Source organism: Schistocerca piceifrons, chromosome X (assembly GCF_021461385.2).
Source record: "Schistocerca piceifrons isolate TAMUIC-IGC-003096 chromosome X, iqSchPice1.1, whole genome shotgun sequence".
In the NCBI taxonomy this organism is placed as follows: domain Eukaryota; kingdom Metazoa; phylum Arthropoda; class Insecta; order Orthoptera; family Acrididae; genus Schistocerca; species Schistocerca piceifrons.
The window spans coordinates 270558767-270581851 of record NC_060149.1 but is presented as its reverse complement, the minus strand read 5'-3'; the positions used below and the strand labels follow the sequence as shown (position 1 = coordinate 270581851).

General features: G+C 35.9%; 1 protein-coding gene across 1 annotated transcript in view; it reads right to left on the bottom strand.

Annotated features, from left to right (window-relative positions):
* Positions 1-8758: 8758 nt before the first annotated feature.
* LOC124722303 (plexin-B) overlaps positions 8759-23085 on the bottom strand; it is a 968210-nt gene continuing 953883 nt past the window's right edge. The window contains exons 18-20 of the mRNA XM_047247485.1: positions 18869-19223; positions 12947-13310; positions 8759-10536 (exon numbers count right to left, since the gene is read on the bottom strand). Coding sequence (XP_047103441.1) covers positions 10429-10536; positions 12947-13310; positions 18869-19223 — 827 coding nt within the window. The 3' untranslated portion in view covers positions 8759-10428. The remainder of the gene's footprint in view (positions 10537-12946; positions 13311-18868; positions 19224-23085) is intronic.

Sequence of the window (23085 nt, the reverse complement as noted above, 5' to 3'; positions counted from 1 at the left end):
TACCTGATCACATCTTCTGGGTGCTTTACTTTTTTGTCAGATAGTGTATTTAGAAATACTCAAGCTATTCTCCAAGAGACAATATGTGTGTTTCTTTGCAGTATAAAGCTAATGCGGTGTCTGTTCTCTCACACAAACATTCCTGTTAAAGTGATTGAAGCCTGTAATTTTCATCTAAAGGTATGTCTAAGTGTATCAAAAAATTGTCTTTGAATCTATGAATTGTGTTGTTCTTAAGTTAGTCATCTGTTGTAACATGATTTCTACAGCTACTATGAATCCTGTACCCTCGCTAGCAGATTCTGCTTTAGAGGTTCAGCATTCAAATTTGTCAAACAATTATCTTTTTTCTTTTGATTTTCCATAAATTTGGATCAAAATATATTTTAATAATTACTTAGAGATATAGTGCTTACATCGCAAACTTTCAAATGAGTGACAAAGAATGTAGCGTAGTGATTATGTTGTTGTTGTGGTCTTCAGTCCTGAGACTGGTTTGATGCAGCTCTCCATGCTACTCTATCCTGTGCAAGCTTCTTCATCTCCCAGTACCTACTGCAACCTACATCCTTCTGAATCTGCTTAGTGTATTCATCTCTTGGTCTCCCCCTACGATTTTTACCCTCCACACTGCCCTCCAGTACTAAATTGGTGATCCCTTGATGCCTCAGAACATGTCCTACCAACCGATCCCTTCTACTAGTCAAGTTGTGCCACAAGCTTCTCTTCTCCCCAATCCTATTCAATACTTCCTCATTAGTTACGTGATCTACCCATCTAATCTTCAGCATTCTTCTGTAGCACCACATTTCGAAAGCTTCTATTCTCTTCTTGTCCAAACTATTTACCGTCCATGTTTCACTTCCATACATGGCTACACTCCATACAAATACTTTCAGAAATGACTTCCTGACACTTAAATCTATACTCGAAGTTAACAAATTTCTCTTCTTCAGAAACGCTTTCCTTCCCATTGCCAGTCTACATTTTATATCCTCTCTACTTCGAACATCATCAATTATTTGGCTCCCCAAATAGCAAAACTCGTTTACTATTTTAAGTGTCTCATTTCCTAATCTAATACCCTCAACATCACCCGACTTAATTCGACTACATTCCATTATCCTCGTTTTCCTTTTGTTGATGTTCATCTTATATCCTCCCTTCAAGACACTGTCCATTCCGTTCAACTGCTCTTCCAAGTCCTTTGCTGTCTCTGACAGAATTACAATGTCATCGGCGAACCTCAAAGTTTTTATTTCTTCTCCATGGACTTTAATACCTACTCCGAATTTTTCTTTTGTTTCCTTTACTGCTTGCTCAATATACAGATTGAATAACACTGGGGAGAGGCTACAACCCTGTCTTACTCCCTTCCCAACCACTGCTTCCCTTTCATGTCCCTCGACTCTTATAACTGCCATCTGGTTTCTGTACAAATTGTAAATAGCCTTTCGCTCCCTGTATTTTACCCCTGCCACCTTTAGAATTTGAAATAGAGTATTCCAATCAACATTGTCAAAAGCTTTCTCTAAGTCTACAAATGCTAGAAACGTAGGTTTGCCTTTCCTTAATCTTTCTTCTAAGATAAGTCGTAAGGTCAGTATTGCCTCACGTGTTCCAGTATTTCTATGGAATCCAAACTGATCTTCCCCAAGGTTGGCTTCTACTAGTTTTTCCATTCGTCTGTAAAGAATTCATGTTAGTATTTTGCAGCTGTGGCTTATTAAACTGATTGTTCGGTAATTTTCACATCTGTCAACACCTGCTTTCTTTGGGATTGGTATTATTATATTCTTCTTGAAGTCTGAGGGTATTTCACCTGTTTCATACATCTTGTTCACCAGATGGTAGAGTTTTGTCAGGACTGGCTCTCCCAAGGCCGTCAGTAGTTCCAATGGAATGTTGTCTACTCCGGAGGCCTTGTTTCGACTCAGGTCTTTCAGTGCTCTGTCAAACTCTTCATGCAGTATCGTATCTCCCATTTCATCTTCATCTACATCCTCTTTCATTTCCATAATATTGTCCTCAAGTACATCACCCTTGTATAGACGCTCTATATACTCCTTCCACCTTTCTGCTTTCCCTTCTTTGCTTAGAACTGGGTTTCCATATGAACTCTTGATGTTCATACAAGTGGTTCTCTTATCTCCAAAGGTCTCTTTAATTTTCCTGTAGGCAGTATCTATCTTACCCCTAGTGAGATAAGCCTCTACATCCTTAGATTGATCCTCTAGCCATCCCTGCTTAGCCATTTTGCACTTCCTGTCGATCTCGTTTTTGAGACGTTTGTATTCCTTTTTTGCCTGCTTCATTTACGGCATTTTTATATTTTCTCCTTTCATCAATTATTATGATTATGTTATTGGATCCAATTTTGGAGAAGTGGTGTTCAAATTTGTGTTCTGTCATCCTGAACTGCATCTTTAATTGTTTCCATAAATAACTTACAGTAAGTGCTGAAATGAGTTTTTTGTATCAGTTGCAGCTGATTTCCTCCCTTATCGTTGACCCAGGGTCAGTTTAAGGCCCAAGTGAAACAAGCTGCCACTTGGGGCCCGAAGCTGATAGAGGCACTAGAGGCACAACTACTATTAGTTTTCCATACAGGATATGACACAATTAGCAGCCACTGCTTAGAGCACCAAACTGAGAGAGGTGCCAAAGGTGCCCAAGTGCAAGACATGTATAGTGTGTATAACAATTAATAGCAAAAACTGACATGTGTGAAAGCATACGAGAGAAAAGAGGGAGAGGAGGCAGGCGCCTAATGATAAGACACTGGTGTGGAAAAATATTCTCAAACCAGCCCTCCCTTGACCAATCCATTTAGCAGAATAGACTTGTGCAGCATTGACCAGTTATTATTTTACACTTTGCAAGGTAACTAATGAGAAGAATCTATTGTGTATCGCAGGAAACTGTTGCCATAACCATTCCAGTAGATTAAATTACATTCATGCGTTGTGGTTTAGGGCCAGTAGTGTCCATGCCCTACTTTGGTTGCAGCTCTGTGTTTGGTATGAGGATTAGTAACCAGCCAGAGTAGAAAATTAGTTGAATTGTTTATGAAACTGCCAAGAAATTCATTTTTGCATTTTTTTTAAATCAGCATCAGAAAATTTCATTGACCATCTTGCAAATATTTTCTCATAGTTAATGTTTTACATAAATACCGTAATTCTTCTTTTGCTGTGACTTTGGAGTTTGCTACTTCAAAAACCTTTAATTACCAATTAGCTAATACTATATTGTGCACTTTCTCAACTGTGCATACAGTTTTGGTACATTATTTCATAAAAGCGTTGCCAAGTTTGAATTCACCCAGTCATTTCTTAACTATTGCAAATTAATTATCAAAATTCTTATAAACTTTCAACAACTTTGGATGTATTTCTGTTGGCAATAAATTACCAGAGATAAAGAACTTAATCATGGCATGATACTGAAGTTTATTTATTTGAATGATATGCTCACAAAGGTATTACTTTCAAAAAATTATATGACTTTTAGCACTACACACGCTCCAACATAACAGAAACAAAATATCATTTCTGTCATCTGCCATCTCTGGATCAGGCTGAGAAATTCTCTCCTTGCCCTTGTACAAGTTTTCTGAATTCTCTCTCAATTCTCAAAGAAGTAATTTTTTTTTTAACCTGAAGAAGTCTACCAACATGTGTTTACATATCATACAAAATGTGAGATGCATCCCAAATGCAAGGGCTGATTGGTTTGAAAATATGAATATTTGAAGTGATCATGCTTTCACGGTAGCATGTATAAATATTTATATGTGAGAAGTCAAAGTTCTTCAACTGTTATAGCATTGGGCATTCTTAACTGTAGTTTCAAACACAACAGTGTTCCTTGTATGAGAAGTCACACTGTTATAGCACTGGGAATTCTTAACTGCAGTTTCAAACACAACAGGAAACTACAAACATTCATTGATGAATGTTCACCACTCCATAAACAAATCACATAATCAGGTGGAAGATTATTATGATATTAGCAATTGACTGTTGAAGTATTAACAACAAAGTCTCAGACTGCACTTCTTTCAGAGAAAGTAGTTGCATTCATACAACATTAGGCAGTGAGCTATAGTAGTAAAATATTCAATTAGGTTGGAGCAACCTCCTGTTAGCGACACTTTGACTGACCCTTTCGAAAGTAGTTATTCAGTGGTCAATATACCACCTTTATGAAGATCACTTATAACAGAGACAAACATGTTGGTCTATACAATAACATGCTCATATGATCATATACCTGGAAAATTTTGGTTGAAGATTACAATGGCCATGATGGAAGACAAAGAAAAAGAAGGGGAGGTAAACAAAGAAGTTGAATTCTGTATTTCAAAATGCACTCATCACTTCACAACAGCCACACAAACTTTCAGATAGGTGATGCTGAAGTAAGTTGTGAAAATATATATAAACAATTGTAATATATTTCACTCCAGTATCACACTGACAAATTAATATTTGAATTTGTTTACAGAATTCTGGGAGAGTGCAACATATTTCTAGAATAGACCACATTAAGGGCTCATGGGACCTATTGTTGAGTGCAGCCACTGTTTATGGGATCATCATAAAGCCACATGAGAGAGAAATGTCAAAGGAATTCAGGTATCTGCTGCTAGAATTATAACTGTTCAGGTTAATTTTTATGAAGAGCAGTTGCAAGACTTTACAAAACCTAGGTTTCAGATTGAATGTGAAACAATTCTGCTCCTTGTTTCACGTAACAATAATAAAAATAAGGTTACTAAAATTGAAGTGGATACACTGCATAAGGGCAATAGTTTTCACCTGGTTCTCTACGTAAATATAATAACCATTGAAAATGATATTTAGCAACCTTTATAATATCACTTGCATAAATGAATGTGAAGACAGTAATTATAATGAAAGAAAAATCAACATTTTTAATATATAGAATGGTGTTTGGATTATATCACAAACCTGACAGGAAATGATCACAACAACATTCCATGGGAAAGAATGCTGTGTTGGCCATAGTTTATGAATGTGTTAAACATGTTACATAAATGAAATGAAGAAAGTTTAGGCTTTAATTTCCCATCAACAATAAGGTCATTAGAATCACCATAGAACCTCGGATTTGACAATGCTAGTGTATGATCAAGCAATCAATTTCTGAAAAGGATTTGACTCAGTATCACACCTACACTTATTATGAAAAGGACAGTCATATAGGGTATCAAGTGAAATTTGAACCACAATTAAGCAATTTTGGTAGGGAGGATGCAGCACTATATCTTGGATGGAGAGTCACTAATAGATGTAGATGTAACTTCAGGTGTTCCCCAGGGAAGTGTGTTGAGTCCCTTGCTGTTCATGTTTTGTATTAATGACGTTGTGGACAATATTAATAATAATCTCAGTCATTTTGCAGATGGTGGACTTATATACAATGAAGTACAGTCTGAAATCAGTTGCACAAATATCCAGTCAGATATTCATAAGATTTCAAAGTGGTGTATAGATTGACAAGTTGCTTTAAAAGTTCAGAAATGTTAAACTGTGCATTTCACAAAATAAAAAAAATGTAGTATTTTATGATTGCAATATCAATGATCACAGCTGGAATTGGTAAACTCATACAAATCTCTGGGTGTAACATTTTGTAGGGACATGAGATGGAGCAATCATACAGTCCCAGTCATTGGTAAAGCAGGTAGCATACTTCAGTTAATTAGAAGAATACTAGGTAATTACTATCAGTCTTCAAAGGATGCCTACAAATCACTCATGTGAAGCATCCTAGAATAATGTTCAAGTGTGTGGGACCTTACCAGATAAGGCTAATAGTGGATTTTGAACATATACGGATAAGAGCAGCACAAATGGTCACAGGTTTGTTTGACCCACTAAAGGGTGCCACAAAGATGTTGAAAGAACTGAAATGGCATATGCTTGAAGATAGATGTAAACTATCACCTGAAAGCATTTACAATGTTGCAAGCACTAGCTTTAACTGATGATTCTATGAATACACTACAACCTCCTACATATCACTCCTACAGGGATCATAAGGACAAGTTTAGATTAATTACAGCACCCATAGAGGCATTTAAACAGTCATTCTTCCCATGCTCCGTACCTGAATGGAATGGGTAAAAGCCCTTAGAACTGGCAGAATGGGACACAGCTTCTGATATGCACTTCACAGTGGTTTGCAGAGTATACATGTAGACGTAGAATGAAACTGACTATCTCTTTTTCAAAAGAACCATTCTGACATTTGCCCCAAGCCATTTAGGGAAATCACAGTAAACCTAAATCAGGATGTCTGGAGGGGGATTTCAACTGACATCTGCTCAAATGCAAGTCCAGTGTCTTACTACTGTGTTAGTCCATTTTTACTTACATAAGACATTATACAGTGTGCATTAAGGAAGTAACAGTCTGAAACATTTTGTCTTTCTTGTCTTACACTGACTAATGTATCACATAATACCATCATATCAAGGGTCAGTTTTATACAGGAGAGAGTACTCAGTGGGGCTAAGAAATCTTAACATTTCTTTACTCAAGCATAACAGAAAAATACCCCAGAAGCAAACTAAAATACATTTAATAAACACTACTTTACTGGGAATAAAAATTATGCCAGGGAGAATAAAATCATAAAGGGTGTGGATAAAAGAAAAAAACTGACTTTAAAGGTGATGTGGTTTGGTGCTTTGGGTAACCACTGAATTCTGTTGACATGAGACTGATGGGAAGAGACTAATAGAAGGACAAAAGATTTTTAAGACAGTTTTGTAGTGCCAACAGGAAACTAGTAATGGACAATGAGAATTTTTCTCATTGCAAGAAGTCTACTAGATTGTTTATCCCTTCCCTTCTCACCACTACTCTTTGTTATAATTGTTGTGTTGTTAAAAGGGTAGAGTTTTACTTTATTTTCTGTTAATGTTGAGGGCTATACATTTGTTTGCCTGAAATCGTTGAAGTTGGCTCTAGTATGGGTGTGTTTCAAACCTTTGTGTTTTGAATTCGAAATGAGGTACCAGTATTGCCTTCATCTGAATCAATATATATCCTCAATCAGAATTAATGTAATTATTGTGGATATTGAGGTGACAATGAGACATGAAGACTGGTATAAAAGTACAGTAATGGTTTGCAAATCTGTTTGTAGAAGTAAGGTGTTTTGCCCACTGATGGTTTCGAAAAACTTACCATGCAGGAAAAATGAAGATTGAGACTCTAAAAGTTATTGTTAGGCACAGATATTACCAGTGTAATGGAAACACATCTTTGTGCAGTTGTAACACTCATAATTCATGTAGTGCAATTTTTTTCATTGCACTGGATGATATCAGAATGGAGTACACTACATGACATATCTAGTCTAATCTGAAATTAGAAATATGAGGAAGAAGGGGAGGTGTGTTTCAAAGAGAACAGTTTTCCACAGTCTGAAAAGGTGAAGCTAGTCTATTAAAGTCTGCCTTTGTGTTAAATGTATAGAGACCAACATGGTCAAAAATGATGCTCCATATGTGGCTAATAATATGACATCACAAACAATGAGCAATAACAAACAGCAGCAGTCCTTAGCAGCTGAAATCACTCAACACAGGAGATGATTGCCACTAAGAACTACGAAGTTAATTCAACACAAATTATGTCTCTGATCAGTCGGCAACTTTAATACATTTCTGGACTCAGAGGCCATTGTGAGTGGGCAAATTGAATACCTACAACTTAGTGGCAGTATTGAAGCCTCCCTTACAACAAAAAGGACATTGACATGATGGAAATGTTATCAAGACTATGCATTTTGGTTTATTGATAACTGGAAGTGAGTAATACAGTCCACTTATTATTGTTTGTCATGCTATTAATTACAGATTGGATTTATATATGATGAATGCTCACAGCAGCTTATACACTTTATTATCTATTACCTATTATTAAAAGTGGAAGCACTTGTGTTAAGGCACAGGCCACAGTTTTATGGCATTGCATTTGTCGCACAGTTATTTTAAGTTTAGGAATCCTTGTTTATGCATATCAAGAGTTCTTCCTACTGTGTGCATTAATGTACTAGCTTAGGACTGTACTTGTACTTCCAAAACATACAAGATTTGGTGTTACTGTTATAGACCAAGCATGATTTTTACTATCTAAAATACATGCTCTAAACAAATTTATAGCAAAGTTAATATTAAATCATAAAGACTGTGCATCAAAGTTAGTATGTTTCCAAATATTCGATCAGTTTATTTATTTTGAATTTGAAAAATACATGTTGAAATTCCATGTTTCTTAGTTGTGTAACAAATCATTTATGCTTACCAATGCAGAATTTACAATGAACTATTCTAATATGTTCTGCTTTCTTTTATCACAGTTTGTAATGACTGTCATTGCCTTAACGCGAACACTTCTCATGTAGAAGCTGTTGTATTTTGTAATTGTAGTTTGCTTCTCACTCTGTCAACTAACTTTTATTCTGTCCATCAAGGAGCAAAATCTGCCCCCAAACCTTATTTGTTTCTCACCTAGAGTCTCCACAGCCATTTACAATCATTTTTGTACTGTTGTATCATACTTTTCAAGACATCAGGACAAAATGATCCCTCCAGTTACAATTTATATGAGTCACATTACTATTTCTTGCTGTGAAACCACAGTGAATCAGAGAGGACAAGGAACCAAAGGTTTGACAAAAATGAAACTTTCTTACAATATTAGTTTAAATATCCACATTTTATGAAATATTCAACATATTTTATTGTATAGTCATTAACCAGAAAACGTCCAGTACAAGGTGACTATTGATTCTATATATTTAAACACTGCCATTCACATCCCATTACACTGGAATCACACAAAGGATCTGAATCTGTAATGTACAAATGTAACAAACATAATTTTGAGTATTTGGGCAAAGGTTTCAAAAAATTATTTATTAATTTACAGGAGATATATGTATGTGAACATGAGGGACCGGGGATCACAGTATGTTCTAATGAATCATTACACCGAGTCTACATAAAAAAACAGCATTTACATTTCTGACAACAAAAAATATTTTTTAATGTAAAAAAGTAATGGTCTGAACATTGTTTGATTATTAAAGAAAATAGTAACATTGAAAATGCAGGAAAGAGTACCCTACAGGAGATATTGAATGATTTCATGTGATGGAACAGTTTTAATTGAATAGAATTACAAAAATAACATTTTTGATATTTTCTTTCCTGAAAGTCTATTGCACACAGCTTAGTTTCACATTGAAGAGAAGACACTGTACATTAAACAGAAACACAAACACACAGATTTACAAGCTTTCATTGTTCTTTCGATCAGCATTTTAACTGTACATATTACTACAGCTCATTGAGATTCTGTAAAGCTTTGTGTAAAAGGGAGATAGACAGAATCTGAAATTTGCAACAAATATAAAAAACACATAATTGTCATTCACTGATGGCAATGAGTTGTCAATTATATTTTGCACATAAAAAAGTATACACAACAATTAACTCTGTTTTATAATCCCCACTCAAAAAGGGAGGGGAGGGACAGTAGTAATGGATGGGCTTAAGACCTGTATACCTGAATTAGTTTCATGGTATCTCATAATCTTTTCAACACAAGTGAGAAAATGGTTTGCCTTGTTTGGTCCCGACTCCTCTCCTAGTACATAAGTTTAGCTGCTGTGTAAAATTGCAATGTATGGTAGGGGCTTCTCTTTCCAATCTCTTGCTCCTGGACTAGTAGCCTCCTACACATGTTACAACTTCCATTAAATTATCATCACCCACAAGGAAAAAAAACCTGCAGAAAAATGGCTTTCAGCTGAAAGAATGCAGGCCTCAGTCTCGTAACAGCAGTACAAGAGTGTGGACCACGGACGGCCGCTAACGTGACATCCCGCTAAACTCTAAATTGGCTACTCTGTGCTAACAAACTGAGCGCAGCCAGTGGCCAAAATGTATGTGTCATATAAACTCCACTTATTTGACAGTCAATACCTGGTCTCTTCTCAACAAAATCCAACAAAATATTGGCAAGTAGTTTCCAGCAACTTACCAAATTACAAATTTAAAATTTTGTATCACCAATTTCTACAAGTTTCATCTATATATAAAAATGCAGATTTAAAATAATATCTCTGTTGATCCTCTGACAAATTTAGTTCATCAGCAGGATATTTTGACACTTTTTTTGCAGTATTATTTTCGAGGCACTCAACGTTAGGAAACTGTTGCGCTTTTATAAAGAGTTGCAGCACTCTGGTTGTTGGCTAGACTGGGATGCACCAGTCACCTGATCCCAACAGTGAACTTCACATCACAGCATGTGCTTATCACAGTAATTTCTGCTACTCTGAGCAGAGGTTGGCCAGCAGGAGATCAGGTGACGCTCGTTGTCAGCAGGTTGATGTTTCTTCTCCCTCCAGTGTGCAGCCCACATTTTCCAACTTATGGGCCAAGTGCATCTTCTTGCAGTAAGGATCTGTGTCCAGAGCCTCCAAGATCTGTAATGCAGAAAGTGAATGACGACATTCAATTTATTTTTAATACAAGGTATATCCAGTGGCTGATTACGCTACCATTAAAATGAAAGTGGGAAAAAGAGAGTGATGGAGGAAAGGGGGATTGTCCGGCATGAAAAGAAAAGATAAGATGGGAAGATGAGAAGTGAGATCATCTTCTTGGTGACCTCATTATTCACTATGCCATGATTATCAAGAGCTCTTTCTACTAAACTCCCACTGACAAATGATTTACATTCAGAGGACTTGGGGACATTATGAATTCCAACCAAACTTTAACCACTTTCTATATTGCTCCTAATTGCTGCCTTTGAGCTCTGTCCGGTTCTTTCATTATGTTGGGTAAAGTAAAACTTAACAGCAGTAGAACTGTTTTTACGTTCATTGTCTCCCCTTGTATCACCACCCTCGCACTTGAGAACATACTTTAATTAAGTATTTAGTTATCTTTGTGTCATATTCTGAAGGTACCCTAGATTTTTCAAATATGTTCACTGGAGCAGTTCATAACTTGCATCACAGTTGTTTTGGCATATCTTTCACAAATCACAATCAGCAGTCAACTTCTGACACTCTAGACCCCTTGACATATAAACCTTCAGCTAAATGAAGTGGCAAAAAATTTCATGAGGAGAAGAAGTTATATTCAAACACATTCCTATAGCTCATGATTTACACATACTCTGGTGTGAACAGCACAGAGTTGAAGAAAATTATATGTTATACTAATTATTTAGAAACAACAAATGGTATGCCACAAGATCAATAAGGGAAGTGCCGTACAAATCTGCACATTCTCAATGGACTGTGATTACTCACTACTTAAGATCATAGTTACATCTGTTCCCAATTTTTTTTTTGTCTTTTCATCTAAAGCAGCGTCAGCCATGAATTTGACTTGCAAGCCATGCCCTGGCATGAGTGCCACAGTGTTTTCAACTATGTGGGTCAATCAGTTACATCAGCACATGGACAGGGGCACTTTCAACTGAAACACCAAATGGTCTTAAAAATAGCTCAAAAACAGTTGTAAGATTGTCAGTGTCCTCAAAATGTATAGGAAATGATCCTTCTAATTCTTTCAAGGTCACAATGAATTCTTCAAGCCTTGCATTTTCTTTAATGGCAGTGAGCTTAGGGAACTGGACTGCACTATCAGAAAGTGTTCCTTCTCTAACATGATTCTCTTTTTAAATGCATCTCCATCAAATCAGAAAGATGTTGTTTAACACCTTGCAACATCTTACTGTGGGCAGTGTGCAGTCAATTCCACTTAAAGTACAGGGTCTGCAGCCCATTCCAGATGTTATAATTTTGTTCCTGGGCTACCTTTTCCTTCATAAATTCAACAATAGTGAATTTTAAATTGAAAAATGATTCCAGGCATGTCCCTAGACATAATCAATGTACTATGCAGTCATTTATAAAGTCTACATATTCTTCAATAAATTCCACTGAAAACTGTTGAAAATTGAGACTGGAATAATGGCTGCAACTTTGGAAATTTTACTATTCATACCACCAATTTCTTTGCATGCTTGCAAATTTAACACAAAGTGCTTCTTGATGTACGGGAAAATGAAACCTGTCTGTTGATCATTGTAATATTTTGCTCTTTCATTACTTTCTGCAGAGTATTTTAATATCATTTCATAGAAAATTTGGAGTACCCATTGCTTATGGATCCCTCTATTGCTGTCCCCTTTTATTTTTAAAGGCCTGTAGCAATCAATCACTTGACTGCCTTGCTGTGTGCAAACAGCCACTGGATCTGTGAACATCCTCCATGTGACAAACAAATAACAAAGGGTAAACAGCACTGACACCATGACTCTGCCAAATTAAAGAGAGCTGTGCCAACCAAAAAATGCCACACTAGAATGCTAATGAAATGTCGCACTGTACAAAGTTCTTCTGGGAAGTAACAAGCAAAGCAAACACAGGTCAAGCCTTGGTCTGCATGTGACCTGCATATCCAGTGCAAGTGAAGTTTGGCAGTCTGTGGCTGGCCCTTATCTAAAGGAATTTAAGACATGGAGATTTTAGTGACTGAAATGTATTAGATCACAACACTCTAACACATATTATTCTATATATTAAATTATTATTTCATCACACAATATTTTGCATAATATAGAACAGAATTCTGTGACAATAATTGTTTTATTATTTATTTCAGTTTTATTTACAATTTAAAAAAAACAGGATTATGGAGCAATAAAGCAGTCTATATGTCACAGAAAAACAGATTAAAAATTATATACTTAAGTACTCCCAAGTACAGTCTTGTGATGATGATGAGGATTTAGCTTAAAAGCATGGAACAGTGCAATTATCAGTGCCTGATATGATATAGACATTATATGCGACACTTCATAATATGTGTATTTACCTGGTCACTATATTTTGTCACATAGATGTAGAGTTCCTTGAGTGCTGCCACTGTATCAAACTCTCCAACTTGTGACACAGATAACTGTTGCATTGCTGTACTCATTTCCTGATCTGTAATCTGTGGAAGCAGCTGAACATCACAATAGAAATGTGAAACCATTTCCCGATAATGCGGTATGTCCTTAGCAAACAGAAGCTTATTGGAGGGTGAATCTTTCCCAAGACGGTGTTCTGTTGTTGAACAAGCATCCATAAAAGTCTGGGCAATCACAGACAAGCAGGAATCAACTGTTGTTGTTTTGTTGATGTCGAAGATAAAATCTGGGTTCTTAATGAAGTTCACCCAAAACCTTAATGGAAGACTGCAAAAGAAATTTAAACAAATTATAAGATTCCTAAAATTCACAAAATAACATAATTTTGTGTGACATTTTATGACTGAATAGAATGAAAGGAACAATCATTCAGGTATACATCCTCCTCCACATACTCAAGTGCAATCCTGTCACAGTTTTAGGAACACCATTGTTATAAATTCTCACAAATACTGTAGACAACAAGATAAAAAAGTTTGTCATTTCTTTCTAGCATTTTACAATCATTAACCATCAGAAAGTGCATATGAAGGCTCGAAATAACAAGGATTCCAGGAATGTTTCACAAGTGTGTGTATTTATTACATTCACATATGGCAAACAAAAAAAAACATACTTTTGTTGTTGGAAAAATGGTTCTTAGAGAAAGTTAATTCAAGACCATAATTATCCTGAAAGACAATGTAGATTTTTGCTGGCTAATTATATTATTGCTACCTTTTATTATTATTTGTTTTAAAAGAGAAAACAGTTGAGGGCATGGTTGGTACCCACTGACTCTTAGTGTGCTCTTTATTTGGTGTCAGAACAGAATCCCCTCAAATGATATGAATAAATTCAACAGATTGACAGTATTGGCTGTAAATGTTATAATGAATGAATATTGTTTACTGATGCCCCAACTCAAAAATTTTATCATTTGTATTACTAAAACAGCAATTAAGATTATTATAGAGATTAGATTTAAATATGTCTTATGGTGATATTGTCACTGTTAATGAATATTCCCTTAAGAAGAGCTTTACTGATAGCCACAATATGGAAAACTATGTGTAAATGAATTAATCTCATCTGATATAAGAAAGCAAGGATCTGTAAATAAATTATTAATTTTCTCTGCAGTATTACTTAACTGAATGTCTTTTATACACTAACATTTGAGAAAACTGAAATATTCAGAAAGGTGCATGTGATGAAGGAGTTTTATCGCACAATATGTCAGTACAAAAATCATTAGGATTCCAGAATTGTATACGATTTCTAACTTTGAGAAGTCACTATGGTGAGGATCTACCATGTGCTGCAATTAGATCCTCTAAATGTAGTGTTATGGAATGACACAGAGAATCAATATGTTTGTGTGGATTTTGCTACATGCAGTTTATATTAGAGTGTGCAAAGCACCAACAGTGGTTGCTAGAGGTCAACATTGAATAAACAACTAACCACCCATGTCATGATATGTTTGATGGGCGATACGCTAGGCATTATCAGGGGAAGCATTTGTAGCTACTGTTCTTTGAACAAAGCATGCGCATTTCTCACACATTTAGTTAGGCACTGTCCTGTAAAATACGGTGTGTGGAGTTGTCTGGAGAAGCAGCCCTGTCTTGGGCTCTAAAACATCCCAAAACAAGGTTCCTTGATTATGGTTACCACTGTAGTGTTTAAACATGTAGAAGAGGTTGAAGTGGGAGTCATCCAAAAACACTACATTTTGCCACTCTGCAAATTAGTATCTGCATTGAGATATCCACTGAACCATGTGGTATTTACTGTTTTCATCTACAGAAGTCAATATTATGATATGCACTTCACCAATAAGGCTCACAGCAAATGGTACAAAACTGTTAATGCTGGCAGCTCCACAATATTTCAGTACCAAGTCAACATTATAAAAGAAGGTGTTGTTCAGTTGCAACAAATGGACAAGATGGTGGTCATCGCTAACTATTGTATTTTTGCATTCCACACATGCATCACATTTATAGCAGCTTTTCAAGTACAACAAAAAAGTCTTGACAGGGTAACTGTTCCCCAGTGACCCATCATTCTGCCGCATTTGAACTCACATGTTGATATTAGATCCTTTGGTGTTTAATAAGGACACTTCCATTTACTTTATTTGACAGCTCTTTGCTTTGGCTTTGTAACAAGCATATAATGATTGTAGTGAGGAAGATGAATGATCAGCTTTGGTTTACTGCGAGAGTTTCTGGAAAGTGTGGATCATCTGTAAAGGAGACTGCATGTAGGACATTAGTGCAACCCATTCCTGAGTGCTGCTGAAGTGGGGATCCCATCAGGTTAGGTAAAAGGAAGACACTGAAGCATTTCAAAGGCGGGCTGCTATATATGTTACTGGTAGGTTTGAATAATATGCAAGTATTATGGAGATGGTTTGGGAACTCAAATGGGAGACTCTGAAGGGTAGACAGTATTCTTTTTGAGGAACACTATTGAGAAAATTTACAGAACTGGCATTTGAAGCTGACTGCAAAACGATCCTACTGCCACCAATGTACATGTCACAAAAGGACCACAAACATAAGATATGAGAAATCAAGGCTTGTATAGAGGCATCTAGGCAGTCGTTTTCCCTTGCTCTGTATGTGAGTAGAACAGGAAGGGATATTATTAGTAGTGGTACAATGTACCCTCCACCATGCACCATACAGTGGCTTGTGGGGTATTTGCATGGATGTAGATGTCAATGCAATTGTAGACTGAGTTCTGACCTTTCTGATCAGCTGAGAGAAAGTGCAGCTGGACTCACATGTATACCATAACTGCATAATGGTAATCCTTTGACTGCTGTGGATGACACATCATGCTCCACCAGTCCCCAAGTGCTGAGGGTCTGTTTAAACACAGCCTTTGGGTTTTCCACCTCTCACTGCTGCTGCTGGTTCTCAGAGAATTTTCAAATATTTATCATACAATGTGTGTGCCTCAATGCATTCTGCCATTTGCAAAAGACTTTGTTTTGATATCTTGATCCATTTACGAAATATGATGATTGTTATGACCATATGATTTCCATTGGGATGGAATTAGGCACACAGCACTGTGACTGTCCATGAGAGACAAAAACCAATAACTCCCAATAACTCATGAATAAAATGAGATAAGATATCATTTGGGTCTCAATTTCTAATACAATTTTCATATCTACATTTCATACACAGCAATGTATTAGCTAAAATCAACTATACACACAGATTACATAATATATTTTTACCTCTGCAAACTCTTTACAATTTCAGACAATGCTTTACATAATATTAAAATGAACAATGAAAAGAAATTCAGTATTTTATCAATCAAAGATAGCAGAGTGTAAGATGCACAAAAAACCAATTTTTTCACCAAATAGTTTTCTTAAAATTGGATGATATGTATTTCATAGCAATGGAATGCCACCTCTCAGCACACATAGCAATATTAGGTAAGCAGTACAGCGACAACAAAGCTGCGTTCAGTGTGGAATCCAAGAGAGCAAGAAAGCAAGTCTCTAGTAGTCAAAGGGTTAATTACACATTGTTTATAAATTGTTCAACAGTTTCTCCAAGTTTTGTTTGATTTAGGCCACTCTTTCTGGGTATTGACATTTCCACACATACCAGCTTATTTTGTTCATCCTTGTTCATTAATTGTTCAGGATTAAATTTCAGTAACAGCTATATTATAAAATAGTTTAGTCCCACAGACAGTACAAAACATATTGCTATACAATTCTGTACAGCAAATGGCATAACACCACTGATTAATGTAGACTATGAACAGAAGTCTGTTGCTAAGGCAGAATACTCAAAATTTCTGGGTGTGTGCATTGATGAGAAGTTGAATTGGAAGAAACACATCGATGATATGCTGAAACGGTTAGGTTCAGCTACTTATGCTATTAGGGTTATTGCAAATTTTGTTGATAAACATATCAGTAAATTAGCTTACTATGCCTATTTTCATTCAATGCTTTCATATGGCATCATATTTTGGGGCAATTCGTCACTAAGGGGGAAAGTATTCATTGCACAAAAGCGTGTAATCGGAATAATAGCTGGAGCCCACCCAAGATCACCTTGCAGACATTTATTTAAGCAGCTTGGGATATTCACAGTACCTTTGCAATACATATATTCACTTATGAAATTTGTCATTGATAATCTATACCTATTCAAAAATAACAGTGAAGTGCATAGCCACAACACTAGAAGAAAGGATGATCTTCACTATTCTGGATTAAATCTCACTTTGGCACAGAAAGAGGTGAATAATGCTGCCACAAAAATTTTTGGCCATTTGCCAAATAGTATAAAAAGTCTGACAGATAGCCAACCAACATTTAAAAGCTAATTATAAGAATTTCTGAATGACAACTCCTTCTACTCAATAGATGAATTCTATTATTTTGTGTAAAGAAAACTTATGTTAAAGTGACACATTCCACATCATTACGAAATGTCGTATTCATGATCCATTAAACAAGGATTAATGTATGTGTGTATGTATGTATATGTATATTATTTGGGAGAAATTTGAATCAAATGGTCAATTCATGAAGCAAAATTATTCATCTCTAAATGAGCTATTGAAAGACAGGTAACCTTCAAAGCAGAAAATGATGAAATGGAACTGATTTATTATACATTCCTAATACAAGACTGGACAGGAAAAAAAAATACCTACCAGATTATGGCAGGCAAATAAATAAACAAATGTTCACAGACACACAACCTTTTTTTAATCCATCTGATAAATGAAGAGAAATGGTTGGAAATACAACAGAATAGATGGAATATGGATGTGATATATAAATTTTATTTCACCAAAGAGCTTAACTCCGCCAAAACTGTTTCAACACTTTGCTGTTCTCATAGTGTGTGTATCAAAAAATTGAAGCACACTATTAGTCACAAAGCGTATGATCTCAAATCCATCTTCTGTATATGCAGAGATGGCATAATATATCTGTTATATTACACAGAAGTGATGAACTGATAAGGACATGAAAAATAATTCCTTAAGAAAGAATTAGTCTAAAATCTGCCTGATTTATAGCTAATCATTATGTTCTCAAAATAGTCATGAATGATCCATTGGCTAAATTTTTGGCCACTTCATTTCACAAAAATTAAGAAAGTTGCAGTGCTTCCAATCAGTCACAAATGTAATAGGCATGGAATTATGCTGCCCACCACTTGAAATACTGCCTGTAATGCCTAAGTGAAACATATAATACTTATAATAATTTTCAGCATCCACTAACTTATTGCAATCAAGGTGAGTACAATTTTACCATGTTTTAGGTTAATAGCTTTGCATTTTTATATTCATCTTTCACAATTAATAAACAATAACTATATTTATTTTTAATGGTTCCTCTTGGCAGCTTCAGATATTCTACAGTTGGTATGTACTCAAAAATTAAAGCGAAATGTTTGGTGTACTATACATATGAATCATTGACAGACAGTTACATACTGATGAATAGGTACATCTTCATGAAAAGATGCAGACATTAATGCAAAAAATGTTGGTCACTTAGTAATCTTTCCATGCAATTTCTGCTGGGTTCTGCTGGGATAAGCAGCATATGTTCACCATGGCAACTAAGGGTTTTCTATAAAACCTAAAAGTAATACTCAAGCTACTCACTAAGGAAAAAACCTTTCCTGCACTTCTAAAAATCACATACCGTGAAGAGTGAACAGCTTTTATTCCCTCCTCCCCCCCCCCCCCCCTCTCCCACCCTTAAACCTCCTCTCTAGTATGGCACATTTATTCTCATCAAACAGTGTACAAGGTTAGCTGTATAAACATACCTGTTGGATTTCCAGGCATGAACCACTTCTGGATCAATAATGCTGTATCTCCGAGCAGCATCATCAAGGAGATCAAATAACCACTTAACTGCTGGAGGAAGTGCTTCATTTGCTGTCAATATAGTGTTGAAAAAGTCGTCTACAAATTTCTGAATGGTGCCTTTTGTAGACAGAAGTCTTGTTAGAAAAATTTCAGGAATGGCTTTATGAGTTCTTTCTGATGTTTTGTTGTTTTGGTAATGGTGTTCATCAACTGTTCTCACTAAATGAAACACACGCACATTTGATCCTGATTCTATATCACCATTTGCTGTTATTACTGGTGACAAAGAATTGGGGAAGAATGACCCTGTACCTAAAAGAAACAAAACTAATGAAAAACAGCCACATTCTACGATAACAAGAACCACAAGAATCACATCAGATCTAGCTCTAAGTTTTTTACATAATTACTTATTGCAGTTATTATTCTAGATTGGAAAACAATATAAAAACATTTGCATTTGTGATCCCACGGTATTACAATTATTATTAATTATCACATCAATTAGTAATAATTTTTGCCATATTTAGAAGCACACTTATGACAGAAACTTATTAGATCTAACAGTATCAAACAAACCTGGCCTCTCTGAGGGTGTGCACAGTGAAACTAGTATCAATTACCATGAGGCAATTACAGCAAAAATGTTTAATGAGGTATAAAGAGAAACTAAAAAAAAGTAGAAATATTTATATGTTCAGTCTCAAGGAAGATCTTGAAACCTTTAGCTGAGGGCATGAGCACCTAGAAGAACTGTGGTTTAAGTTTAGAAGAATAGCTGATGTAATATTAGCTATGTATGTACCTGGCAGAACAGTTAATGATGGGAAGGATTCTTCATGGTATACAGTTATTGCACAGAAACTTTTATAGAAACAGCTATTACTACACAACTGCTGTAAGGCAAAGCCTAGGTCTATAGATAGAGATACAGTAAACAAAAAATGTTGGTCTTTGAAAAGGACAATATGTGAAGCCTTCAGTGATTACTCTAGCACAATATTATTGAAAGATCTTTCTTATTATATGTTAGGATTGTCAGTGGCACCAAAGTTAATGTCCAGCAGCTCACGGATGACACAGGAAATGAGACATAGGATATCACACAAAAGCAGAAAGGAGAAATGTATCCAAATGCTACTTTACAAAGGAAGCTGCAGGAGTACTAACACAGTTTGGTTCTCACTCTATTGCAAAGATGAGTGATTCAGATGTCAATACCAGTGGTGCTCTGAAATTGCTGAAACTGAACAAGGCCCTAGCACCTGATGAAGTCCCAGTCAAATTACATAGAGATTTTGTAACTGAGTTAGTCCCTTTTAACCATTATATATTGTAGATCTCACAAAAAAGCTCCTGTCCAGTATGTTTGACATCCATTTGTTGTAAAATCATAGAAGATATTCTGAGCTCAAACATAATGAGATACCTCTTCCATGGTAACCAACACGGATTCTGAAAACATAGGTCATGTGAGAAACAGCTCAAGCTTTATTCACAATGTATCCTGAAACAATGGATCAGGGCATTCAAATAGATGCAGTGTTTCTTGGCAGCCAAAAAGCATCAATATGTATTAACAAAAGTATGGTTATACTGGGTGTCAAATGAAATTTGTGTGGGGTGAGGATTCCTTGGTAGGCAGGACAGAACATGTTATCTTGGATGGAGAATCATCAACAGAAGTAGAAGTAACTTCCCTTGGGGAAGTGTGTTGAGAACCTTGCTGTTCATGTTGTATATTAATGACTGGACAAACGTTTTGAAGATGAAGCTGTCATCTTTAATGAAGCAGAAGCAGCGCAGATAATCAGTCAGATCTTAATAATATTTTAAAGTGATACAGAGATTCATAATGTGCTTTTACTGTTCAGAAATGTAAAACTGTTAACTTCACAAAATGCAAAATTGTAGTATGCTATGACTAAAAAATCATTTATTCACAACCGGTATCAGTCATATCAAGCAAATATCGGGATTTGTAGCAATATGAAATGGAAAGCTGGGTCATATGTAAAGCAGGCAGTAGATTTCATTCAGTTCATTCATTTCACTGATAGAATAATGGGAAAATTAGCAGTCTACAAAGATGATGTCTTAACAAACACATGTATGAAACATCCAAGAATATTGGTCAAACATCAGGAACTCCATAACAGATAAGTCCAACATGTGATACTGAACATGTGATACATATTCAAATACGGGCAGCATGACTAGCTGCACTCCATACACAAATAATGGAATGGGATGAAATTCTAACATGTGGTACAACTAAAAGTACCCTATGCCATGAACCACACAGTGGTCTGAGAAGTATAGACGCAGCTGCTGATGTACATTAATGAACTGCTGGGGTAGACTAGTCTCATATGAGAAATAAATTGTAGGGCAAAATTTATGCAACAAGCCATGCACATTGTATCTTGTATATTGTAACCTAAGCCTGTTCCATGGTTCCTGTTGCTAAGTATTATCGCCTCACTTCACACAAGAAGAAAGTGAGCTCTCACTCGATTATGAGCAAGAACACAGAGAAACCAGTCTCTCCCATTATTCAAGGTTCTCCAGCATGACTGAGCCTGTTAGCCAGTACTTTTAATCCCAGAGTTTCCTGAAAATGAGTGTGATCATCTTCAAAGCTTCTTGGGAGTCAATAAGCAGGCTGCCAATCTTTTGGGTTTCAGCTTTCCTTAAGTTACTTAGTACAAACTCGACTGTATCAAACATGGGACAGGAAGAACTGCTGCTGCACTCCACAAATGGAGATGAGACTCTCCAATGTATGAGTGCGGCAGGCTAGCACCAACAGTGTCATATATAGTATAGGACTATCCCTTGAGTGCTTTTGTCAGACCCATGGAAGGTGCGTCAGGAGCAAATTTTTATTTTTTGTTTTGTTTATTTTGTTGGTTGTCTGTAACTGTCAGTGTACCAGAACTGTGTATTTATTTGTAACTGTTCAACAACAACTGCCAAGTGTAATAAATAAGTAATGTGATAAGAAGACACATTAGTTGTATGGATGATGATACGAGGAGAGATAATTACTGAACACATGGAGAAAATGTTGAGCAACAGATAACCAAATAAACAAAGTGCTGATTGATATAGGTCAGCTGTCAAACCAGAACTGTTCATCATAGCATATATGAGATATATTTGAAGTTTTTGCAAACAATTTTCCAAAATGTGAGATTGTTTGCATTTTTATTTATTTCTGAAACACTGGCAGTCACTAATTAGGACTGAATAAAGCTACAGGATCATGAAAACAGGGTATAGCATGCAAATTAATATAAATGCAGCATTCTTTGCACTCTTCTCTCTTTCGTGCAGACAGAGAGTTGTTGATACATCAAACAACTGATATACCATACTGAACAAATTCCAGTAACATGTCTTACTGACATCAAACAGGTGCTCAGACAGATGAAATTCAGCTTAAACAAAACAATTTTTACCATAAATTGTTCCTCATGCAATGAATAGTCTCATGGTTATGACAACATGTGAAAGCAGTGGACTGAAAGATAACTAGGAATCTCTTAAATCAGCCTTGGGAATATATAACATACCGTGGGATGATGAGAACATGATCCATGTAGCAGTAACTTGACATGTCTTTTGGAGTGGCAACACCAGTCCAGTTCTGTTAAAGTTTTTGGTATTAACTGTTTAAATACATGATAGTGTGGTTTGTGTAAAGGCTGTGTAAGCTTTTGGACAAATGTCACAATTATTTGGAGAAAATTATATATGTATATATTAGACAATAAGGTGAGAGCATTGAACAAGCATGCATGAAATCCATGAGAAATGAGAGGGATGAGGTTAAGTGGGTAACTGATGTAAAATGTCCTGTAGGAGTCAGTGTGAGTGAATTATAGCCTCAGATTTGATGAGTATGGCATGTAATAGCTCAAAACGTATCACTTGTGTATCTGTTTTCATACCATAACATAAAGACATCTTTTTGCTGCTTAGTGTGTAGTTACAAAATTTCTTTCATGAGGTGGCACATTTGTATTACTTTGCAACTTTATCCATTTATATCTGTCATCGTTACTCATGTACTGGACAAAGTTCATATTTTTCTTATGAATTCTTTATGGTGCTACATTATTTTGCCCAGGTTTTACTTATGCAAACAAATATGTACAATGTAACAAAC